Source organism: Plectropomus leopardus, chromosome 13 (assembly GCF_008729295.1).
Source record: "Plectropomus leopardus isolate mb chromosome 13, YSFRI_Pleo_2.0, whole genome shotgun sequence".
Taxonomy (NCBI): Eukaryota; Metazoa; Chordata; class Actinopteri; order Perciformes; family Serranidae; genus Plectropomus; species Plectropomus leopardus.
The window spans coordinates 7611708-7622879 of NC_056475.1; the positions used below are offsets into that span (position 1 = coordinate 7611708).

The 11172-nt window shown below is 39.0% G+C and overlaps 1 protein-coding gene across 1 annotated transcript; it reads left to right on the top strand.

The window, feature by feature from the left end:
- The first annotated feature begins 763 nt into the window (after nt 1–763).
- Nucleotides 764–11172, top strand: LOC121952605 (solute carrier family 35 member F2-like). The gene is made up of 9 exons (XM_042499378.1): nt 764–877; nt 1530–1635; nt 5294–5466; nt 7321–7448; nt 8078–8237; nt 8631–8787; nt 8902–8954; nt 9062–9216; nt 10382–11172. Exons 2-9 carry the CDS (start codon nt 1547–1549, stop codon nt 10583–10585), a joined length of 1119 nt encoding a protein of 372 aa, XP_042355312.1. The 5' UTR covers nt 764–877; nt 1530–1546; the 3' UTR covers nt 10586–11172.

Consider the following 11172-nt stretch of genomic DNA (forward strand, 5'->3'; position numbering starts at 1 on the left):
CTAAATGATACAACAGTAGGCTATATAAAGGTCTTGAAATGAGCACAAACATCTATAGTAGTTACAGTGGTAATATTAATCAAAAATATTATTTAATTTAGAAGCCTAAATACAGAGAGAGACTCAGTTTCTGGCTTTGTTTTTTTCTCAAAATCAGAAATCCTTCATTGATTACTGGGGATAAATTGTGATTCCTTACAGTCGCTCTTATATGCATATAAATTTAAAATAAATTATGAAAAAAGAGTATGAAAAAAGAAGTATGCAAAAATTAAAGTATTTAAAAAAATTATATTCAAAAAATATAAAAATATGTGTATTATGCTTCAATATACCACACAACATATAGTTGTGGTGTAAGTAAGAATAAATTAGGATACTGAAACAACATTGCACAGTTGGATTACTGCACCAATTATTGTACAGTTGTACAGTTTTTTTTACTTTTGATAAAGTAAAATATCCGAATGCATGACTTTTTGCAGGGAACAAATGCATCATAACTTAAAAAGTGTAAACATGTTTTGTTTGAAAAATCCCATTTAGTAAAGTACCTACAGTTCTTTAATAAAAGTTCCCTACCCCCTTTATACATTATAAAGTTAATGGATGATTTTATTTTTATTTTTATTTTCTCTCATCAGCACCATACCAACGAGTGACTGGAGACTACGCGGTGCAGACGTCACGTAGCGTCGTCTCTTTTGTTGGCCAATCAGAGGACAGAAGGCGGGACTTGATAGTACATGCTAGATTGACGTACACAGGATGAGAAGAAACGTGGATGGCAATATGGTGCTATTTTGAGAAACATAAAAATTCATCACAGCTGGAGAGTTTCCCTACACTTGTCATGACCGAAGAAGAAAAAGAAAACGTATGTACACTAACATTTATGTTTACTTTTTTAGAATAGAACTTGTACAGCGTAACGGTTATATTTAAGTATTTGTAGTTTCGGGAAGTCCGATGAATGAAGCTGACATTGGCGCGTTGAGCACGACATACCAAACTGCATTTAAAAAAGTGACAGGTGAACATTGTTGTGGCTATTACAAGTCGTTTGTGCGTGTTTACATGTTATTAAGACCATATTACGAATCATTAGGGGTCACATTAAAAGTCGGCGTACATATAATACCATAATTATGGCTTATCGTAGTTTAACTTTCCCAAAATATGTTTTTACCTGCTCACTTCATAGCGCCAAATCCTCTAATGTAAACCATTTATATCAGATATCGGTAAAGTACGGTGAAGTTGCGTATGCCGAACTGAGAATAATATAATATGAAATAAGTTCCTTGATTTATGTGGTAGTATCATGTTTTGTCCTTTTTCTTGTGGACCGTAATTTTTTTTTTTTCGTGAGAATCACATTATGAGCTTAATTAGTCACATGGGAGACATCACATTCCTGTGGAGATTTGGTACCATGTTCAGCTTGGGTAGTTTGATGAGGACAATAAGCGTGCAAGACACTAATTCTTTAATTTAAAGGTTTTAATCTTATTTTTGTTTCTTTGTAGCTTTAGCTGTCAGAGATATGGAGGGGCATGACGAGGAAAGACTGTGTGGGAAATGGAGGGTTGATTGTCGTCTTTACAATTACAACTTGCGGGACGTCTTCACATGGTGAGTACTGATCCATTAAAAGACATGTCAGTGAGCTCGAGTCTACACTTTAACTGACAGATACTGAATTGTAAGTGACATTTTCGCAGAGTACATTATGACATGTCACAGTAGGAAAAGCACAGGTGTAATTAATAAAATGAATGATGGCTGAATTCCATTTATCTGGCCCAGGGTCCTGATATTATGCATGGTGGCTCACTGTCGCACTGTCATGGCTTTGTGGGACACATTAATTGGACAGACCCATTGTTGGTAACACCTGTGCTTTTCCTGCTATGACAACAAGTAAAAATATTCAAAAGGCCTACAGGACAGAATTTAAAAAAAACTGTTGCTTTTTTGGGTCTGTGTAAAGCTTAGGGAGATGATTTCTACACACCATTTATATTGATTTTGGGTGAGCTATTCTTTGAAGGAATACCTCTACAGGGACGTTACCCCTAACATGTAACAGGTTCTGGTTTGTGCACCTAGTTTTGAACCGTTCAGAGCATTTTGATAAATATAAATTGTTTCGAAACCCGAAAAGTTGGTTTCCGGTTGGAACCAAAAAACAGCAGCTTTTCCTTCACCTTGACGACATCAGTAGGCATGTCATATTCGGCAGGTAAGAATGCATGTAATAGTCTTCTACAACTTCTTATCATTAATAGTTAGTGCATGGTTGTTATTTTTAATAAAAATGGATGTCTGTAATAACTAGGGATGCACGATGATATCGGCAGGTCATTTGTATTGGCTGATATTGGCTTTAAAATGATCTGAATTGGCCAACATGCTGATAATATCGGCACATAATCTGTATTGACCAATATCAATGTTAAAATAATAAAATAAATTCTTATTTTGCACAATAAATGAAAATTACATTACATACACATACTTTTCCCAATAGAGTGGTGAAGGAAGGAGTCCTAAAACGCGGAAGTCCGTTAGCCTTTTAGCACGTCCGGTTCCCTCGTCTTATAGTCTATGGGTTTTTTGAATGGGTTTTTGGTAAAATGCCTTAAATACGGTCTGTGGTTAACACAGGCTAAAGATATTTCGAAGTTTTGTTCTGCAACATAAAATACATCCACTTAAACCCAGTTTTTGAGCTTTTAAGGTTTTACTTGTCTTAAAAAAGGCGGTTGCTAACAAGTGGCTAAATGGGACTACAGTGTTTGTTGGGGACGTCAGACGTCATCACAGCGGACACAGAAACTCATTTAACGCGCTTGTCCGCCTTTACAGCTTTACAGAGTCACACTTGAACTTGAAGATTTATCTGTTTATAATATTTTATCGTGTTTTAACGTGTTTTTACAGTGTTTGTAGTGGTGACGTTGAATATGGGTGACCACGATGTAGTTCGTGTATAGCCTAACAGTAGCTTTTTACCAGTGAGCCAGTGAGTCGGAGTCAGTGTTCGGGTACATTCGGCCGCACTCGGCAGCTTTCGGCTGTCGTTAATTACTACTATGCATGCACTATGGGCCAGTAGATCCGAGTATTTTACACTTTTCAAAACCCGGAAAAATGCTCACAGTGGAGCCATCCAATCACAGCAATGTGTAGTTTCTGGCAGATTTTTTAACTTGTCCAGGTCTCTTTCTAAATCAGCTCAAATGCAGTTACAACATCAACGTGTCACAAAACTTACATTTGTTTAGTTGAAGCTGGAAGAGAAATAATATTAAGAGTTGAATGTGCCGTATGTACGAGGAGTTAATCAGAGAGCACAATGATGAGTGTCGCTGCCTCGTAAATTAATGATACCGGTCGATATTTACTCAGGTAATCTAGCTTGTTATCGACAAGTGGGAAATATTGTACTTTCTACTACAATAAATTTATTTCACATTAATTTAGTCACTTTTCATGGAGATTTAACACGGCAGTTATCAAATTTCTGAAAGAGAGTGCGGTCAGATAACCTAAAGTTAACCAACAACACTGTAGCTAACGTGACGTTACCCGGCTTATATCTAACGATAGCCGGCAAGAAATTATTGTTCATGGTTAATTTCTTCACCTTTGTCATTGTAATGCCGCTCCACACTGTGAATAATAAAGTATTTCTCCACTTTAAGAAAAAAATCGAACTCTGCAAAGTCATATTTCTAAACATGAAAGATATGGCAGATCATAAGCTGCACATAAAGACACAGACATTATATACAATCTATAAGAAGGATGAACTGAAAAAAAAATGCGTAAAGAAGTGGAATTTATTACTCAGTGTTGAGTGGCATTACAATGACCAAGGTGAATAAATTAACAATGAACAATAATTTCTTGCTCGCTAACATTAGATAAAAGCCGGATAACGTCACGTTAGCTACAGTGTTGTTGGTTAACTTTGACTGCGCTCTTTCAGAAATTTGATAACTGCAGAGTTCTCAGGAATGAACGAGGCCGAGCCCCCACAGTTGTATCCAGATTTTACTATAATACATCCATGGCATTGACCCCAGGAAAGGCGTTTCCCCCTTGCAGCAGATATTACCCAGTGGCCATTCATGCTATTGCAGCAAAAAAAATCTGTTGTGGTCCATAAGCAAGTTATCAATCATTTATCAGGTGTGACTGTGACACGCTCACAGTCACACCTAAGGGCAATTTAGAGTTACCAATCAACCTGAGCTGCATGTCTTTGGACTGTGGGAGGAAGCTGGAGACCCCGGAGAGAGCACGCAGACACGGGGAGAACATGCAAACTCTGCACAGAAGGGCCCCCGCCCACGGACTAAACCCCGTTCCAACCGGGTTTCGAACCAGGGACCCTCTTGCTGTGAGGCAACAGTGCTAACCACGACGGCCAAGAAAGCATTTTCCCATAAACCAGTCAGTCAGTCAGTGTCAGTGTCAGCTTGTCCTCGTAAGGGTCACGGGGGTGCTGGAGTCATCGGGCGGACCCTGGACAGTTTGCCAGACAGTTTGCCAGCCGACACATATAGACAAACAACCATACACACTCACAGTCACACCTAAGGGCAATTTAGAGTCACCAATTAACCTGAGCTGCATGTCTTTGGATTCGAGACCCTGAGACCCACACAGAAGGGCCCCTGCCCGAACCGAACCCCGTTCCAACTGGGGTTCGAACTGGGATTCGAACCAGGGACCCTCTCGCTGTGAGGCAACAGTGCTAACCACGACGGCCCAGAAAGCATTTTCCCATAAACCAACATTCTAAAAAGAGACATCTGTAAAACTGTTGACAGGACACCTCAAACTGCAAACAAGATCAATTGTGAATCCTTACATTCTGAATTTTTTTAGCCATGGTGGTTTTATATTTGTAAAACTTTACCGGAGCCAAGAAAAGCAATTAAAAAATCCATGATGTCATCATAATGTCAAGTCTATTAGGTGAGTGAGAACTCGCAGGAGGAGCCAGCAGAAACGCGGGTAGTCAGTGGGCCACATACTGTAGAAGTATTTCTTTGTTGCGTTTTTGCACAGAGCTCATTATTACACGTAAAAACTGGAATGTAGATTAACTTGTATATTGAGAGCTTTGCCTTCAGGCTCAGCGCCGTCCTCCCTCACATCACCTTTATGAGTCTGACACAGAGTCAACAGAACGGGCTGTGTTGTTGCATTGTATTATCATGTATAGGTGTTGCCTTTGCGATGTATTTGACACATGATGCTCTCCCTCACCCTCCAGGCAGCTGCTGAAGACCATTATCATGGGGCAGGTCTTGTCTCTTTTGATCTGTGGGACGGCGGTGAGCTGTCAGTACCTGGCCGATGCCGGGGTGGAGACGCCCATGCTGCAGAGCTTCCTCAACTACGCCCTGCTGCTGCTCGTCTACACGACCATCCTCTGCACCCGCAAAGGTCAACATATCTGGACTTTTGAATTGTTTTCAAAGCTGGTGATTGATTAAGGTTTCTTTTGAGTTCATGGATGCTCCAGTAGTTCAACAGCCTGGTAAAACCACGCTAATCATGTGAGCACAGCATCCTGTTTTTCTCTCTCTGTATCAGTCTGGACTTTCTGCCAACGCAAACGATGCGGCAGCAAGTTCTAATTTCGGCATTAGCATGAAAACACAGCGATAAAACTGAAGTTAAATCAGCAATAGAGTCTGTAACAACAATAAGAGAACGCACTCGCTGAGATTCTCAGAAGAAAATACGTTTTTGCCGTTTTTCTGACTGAATTTGGCAAAAGCTTGATTTAATAACTGGTTCTGTTGGTGATGAAGAAGATGTTCGGGATCACGGCCACGCAGATCATAATTCTTTGGACAGACAACAAGAGCACTGCCAGCTGGTATTTAGCAGTCGAGGCAGCTGGTAATGAGAAATGCTGAAATATGCTGTTAACTTCAGTGTATTGGAAAACCTCATGGGGATTGTTGTACACAAGGTACACGACGCATACAAATGGTAAACATAATAAATGGTATCTTTTGAGCATTAATGTCTAACTGAAGACATATTTGTGTAGTAGAGAAGTAGTATTGCTAACATCAGGATTGGCTGAAGACGTTTGTCTGTCAAAATGAGTAACTCCTGCTCATTGGAAGTGTTTTGTGTGGCAGCGAGTCCAAACTGAGACCAAGAGAAACAATGTTGAGCTCACGTTATCAGGATGGTTTTACCAGACTGGTTTTAATTCACCACTTTGCAGTAAATGCAAATCAAATTTAACTGTACCCTTTAGCTCGTCTCCTCAGGTAGTTCTTGCTCCCCAAGGCTACATATCACTTTGTCCAAGCTTCTCCAGTTTACTGAAGCAGAACCGTCTCTAATCTAATACCTAAAACTAATCAGGTTACGGAGCTTGTTGGCAGCACTGTGTGGCATTAGAGGGAAACACTAAGGTTACACAGGGTAACACATTATGATACAAATGCCCAATTAGAAATCATTACTGAGATCCTGAGAGGTTTCTCAACTCAACCTTTAAGCTGTCTCCAGTTCTTTAGCGCTCAGTTGAAACTTTTAAATCTGCATTAATTGATTACCTGGTCACTTGGGAGCAAGAACAACAAGATATATTCATTTGGAGGTTTTTCTTAAAAACAACCTCTGTGGTAAATCTCTTGTTCCTTAGCTGTAAAATGCTCCATTATATCTATAAGCGAGTTGCTAACTTTGTCTGAGCAGGTAGTGTACAGTGGAGGTTTTGTCTTCGCCTGTTTTTGCAGTTAACAGCTGGTTTCTGTCTTGAAAATACACAGATGAAAAGAAAATGTAAGTTAAAACAGTTGCGTGAAAACAAAAATTCCATGGAGTTGAGAAAAAGAGCGTCCTCATGCACATACACACTGTTTGATTAAAATATCTCGATTAAAGTAGCTTTAAAATTTACGCCAATTTAAGATAAAATAACAAAAAATGATGACATTTTTTAACAAATTTTCAAAAAGCTGCTGTAAATTCTGCCATTTCGGCCAACAATAATCACAAAACAAATCTGTGAGATGGGGGTTAAACTTGCTGATGTCATTGTGTTTCCACAGTATGTAAACCCATGAAGGCTCCAGTCACACAGGTGCTTTATTGGAAATATTCTCCTCTTCATTGTGTCAATGTTGCACAAAGTTGTACTTGGTTTCTGTCATGGAAAAAAGCACGTTTAAGCATTTTCTTACAAAAAAAAATCAAAACACTAATATGTTTGCTTTTGGAAAAAAATGTTTTTCATTCTTACTCTGAAGTAAGTTTTCCTGGTTTCTACAGGTGACAGAAACATCCTGCAAATTTTAAAAACCAAGTGGTGGAAATATTTGGTTATGGGTCTGGCAGACGTGGAGGCAAACTACACAGTTGTGAAGGCATACCAGTTTACCACCCTGACGAGTATACAGGTAAAAGAAAATCATCCTGATTTGTCACTTAACTGTTGAAATGTTAAAATTGTGAAGTTGATGTATTCAAGTCAAGGTTAGATTCATTATAAACTAGTCTGTCGATTTTGTTTTTCTTAAATGCCCAAAAGAACATTAGAAATTGTACATTTCAAATTCTCACAGTTTACGGTGACGTCTTAAAACATCTTGCTTTGTTGGGCCAATTCTTTAAAAATCCAAAGATATTTAGAGTATTATCAAAGAGAACCAAGAAAAGCAGCAAATCCTCACAGGGGAAAGCCGTACAATGGGTGATGATTGACATTTTTGCTTAGAAAGTGACTTACACGATCAATTCAAGTGAGCAGGATGTTTACTGAAGACTTCCTGATGTCAGAAATAGTGTAAAAATATCAAACTCCTCACTTGTAAGGTGTTAGCAGTGATGTTATGATGGAAATTATGCAACTCCAACTTTAGATTTATTAAATAGTTAATATCTGCTTTTACTCTTTCTATTGCCAAATAATATTTTGTATACAAAGTATTTTAATCAGTAATGAGACCTCCAAAGATGACTGTGTCTTTCTGACTTTTATCCATATATGTCCATATAAAAAATGCCAGCTTGTCATTGTGTGTTTCAGCTGCTGGACTGCTTTGTAATCCCAGTGCTGATGGTACTTTCCTGGTTCTTCCTGAAGACTCGCTACAAGCTGGTCCACTTTGTAGCCGTGGCGGTGTGTTTGTTGGGGGTCGGGGCCATGGTGGGAGCCGACATCCTGGCTGGAAGAGACCAGGGATCCAGTATGGACACTTTTTGAAAATTATGTATATTTGTAAAGTACTGAGACTAAATTTAAAAACTTTTTAGCACGTTATTTATCAAAATAATAAATATATAAAAGGGGTGTTATTGTGTAAACTTTATAGCAACAAAATGGCCATTATGTCTATTTTATGTTTCCAATCGTCCTTCAATGCGTAAATGTGATTTATAATTTTTTAAAATGTATTATCTTCTCCATAAAAGTTTAAAAACTTTTTATCGAGCTTTTCCAGCATCCAGAATGAGCCACAGCTGTGATTGGCTGGTCTGAATGATGGCCCAGACATGGTGCCTCTTGCTCAAAAGTTGCCATATTAATGTTATGTACTTTCAAATGTCTTTCTGTAACTGTCTTTTTTTTCTTTATGCAGCCACCGATGTGGTGCTGGGAGATTGTTTGGTCCTGCTCAGTGCCGTCCTCTATGCTGTATCCAACGTGTGCCAAGAGTACACAGTTAAAAACTTGAGCCGGATTGAATTCTTGGGCATGATGGGTCTCTTTGGGACCCTCATCAGTGGCATACAGCTGTGGGTTAATGTTTAAATCTCTCATATATTCTGTTACAGAACAAAAGAGACCACTGCAGCCACATGCAAAGTGGTTCCCTCAGTATGCTAACTTTGAATTGCTTTGTTTTGCAGAGCTGCATTAGAAACTCGAGCAGTAGCATCAATAAAATGGGACTTTCACATATGTAAGTTTACTTTCTGTCCTACTAAAGTTGAGTATTTGAGTACACAGTGACTATTGAAACAGAATCATAGCCGTCTCTTAATTAAGTTTATTCATTGTGTTCTGCAGGCATGCTATTTGTAGTCTATGCTCTATGTATGTACGCACTGTACAGCTTCATGCCTGTGGTGGTAAAGGTGACCAGTGCTACTGCGGTCAACCTCTCTCTGCTCACTGCCGACCTCTTCAGCCTCTTCTGTGGCATCTTCCTCTTCCATTACACAGTGAGTACCATTAGAAAGCATCAACTGCTGTTACAGTGTTTATGTCAGATATTTATATATGTTTATTTGGGTTTCAAAGGGTTTGATTTTAGACATCAAACTAGTTTTAATACCCTGTTTATATGTGTGCAATTGCGTGACAGTGGCATTCACGTGGTATAGTAAACAAGCTAACGGCGCTACGACGGGTCGTAAATGTGCAACAATATTTTTTGCCAACACTAGATATCAAACCAAAGCCAGAGACTGTATCGTATTAAGTTGCTGTGTACTGTAGATTCAGCACTTCCCAGCAAAAGGTCTCTCCTCTCTTCTCCTCTGTTGCGATGCCTGCAGGTCCACAGCTCTCTAAACCAAAGAAGATTTTGGTTCTTGAAAGTCAAGAGCACTCACTTCACAGCAAAATCTGGGGACCAAATTGTCCCCAGAAAGCACGAATGCTCGACTTGAAGCAATCTCATTTGACTTAGTGTCTCCAACTGTTGGTTTGAATGTCGGACTTTCAAAGTGCAACCCTAATGACCATTAAAAAAGTGTGCATTTGGCACTTGGGACATATCATGATACCAAAAGTTTTGTAGTTGATACCAATACCAGCTCCAACAGCTCCCCTCCTCCACTGTAATTGGACTGCTCGGTTAAAAGTGTCAGTGACGAGTTTATTGTTTTACCCAAAGTTGAACATTTTTTCGACTCTTGGCGCCTCGTCAGCTGCTGTAGTTTGTAGCTTAATGTAAATATATGGTGCACAACACTTTTCAACAAGCCGAGGCGAAGCTGTCACTGCAATGGCAGTTGTGGCCATCTTCCTCGATTGTTTTCTTGTGCTAGTGGGCGTTCTTCCTTTGGCATTTAACAGTGGACCAGAACACTTGTAGGCGTACCCTGTCAGGTCCAGAGGAATTGCATTCTTATCAACAACAGTACATATGATACCTATGGTAAGGGAATAAAACAAAAACCATCGCTTTTTTTTCAGAATTTTGGCATCAACTTGGTGACAAAGCACTGGTTCTCATGACATCCCTAACTTAAGATGTGATTAAAATCTAAGACTCAATATATATATATATACTGTGATGTATGTACAGGTAGAAAAATAATAAATTGGCGAGTTAAAGTTGTGGCATGCAGTAAACATGTTTATCTTCTGTCTCATCCTCAGTTCTCAACCCTGTACATCATGTCGTTTGTCGTCATCACTGTTGGTTTTGTCATGTTCAACGCCGTTCCCACGTACTCAGCTTTACCAGAGTCCAATGAGGAAGACGCCTCTGACGGGTCAGCTGAGAGCGCCTCAGACCATTTACTCTCTACAGGCAGAGACAGTCAGAGAACTGAGACAATCACCGCTGTGGCTGCACTGTGACAGAAAGCTGACTGAAGACAGAAGGTAGCTGCAACACTTTTTTTCTCTTCCATTACAGGTCACTTTGAAGAGGACTCCGTTTTAACTCGTACATTGTCATAAAAGTACACACTCTTTGTTCTTAGCCAGTAAGTTTACCCATATTTAGTATTTGCAGTTTCAGTATCAAAGACGATGCAGTTTTATGACATCTCGTTGCAATGCTTTTAGTACTGACTATTTATGTCATTTTTAAAAACATTTCTTTATTAACAGTGCTTACACATACTGTATGTTGCTGCACGTGTACTGGATGTCAAAGTGTTAAACACAAACAATGCACTGCTATTTATTGTGCCAAAACTTCTGTGTTACATGCTTTCTCCTTTTTTTATAGTAATATATCTGATGTTTTGTCACTTTATTGTTATTGTTTTGAATTTGAACAGAAGTCAATCAAAAGATGTATTTTTATGTTTGTCGCCTACGATGCTGTTACAATTTATATTTGGTAATATACCAAATATACTGTAAATCGCATGGCTTTCTTTGCCTTGTGTTAAGCAACAGTTTTACTTTTTTACTATTAAATTCATTTTTATATTCTC

Bases quoted from the DNA above. Each gene is read 5' to 3' on its own strand.
- LOC121952605 (XM_042499378.1), top strand. From the start codon at position 1,547: ATGGAGGGGCATGACGAGGAAAGACTGTGTGGGAAATGGAGGGTTGAT. The intron at 7,449-8,077 runs GTAAAAGAAAAT...TGTGTGTTTCAG, and splicing joins CCACCCTGACGAGTATACAG to CTGCTGGACTGCTTTGTAAT. The intron at 9,217-10,381 runs GTGAGTACCATT...TCTCATCCTCAG, and splicing joins TCTTCCTCTTCCATTACACA to TTCTCAACCCTGTACATCAT.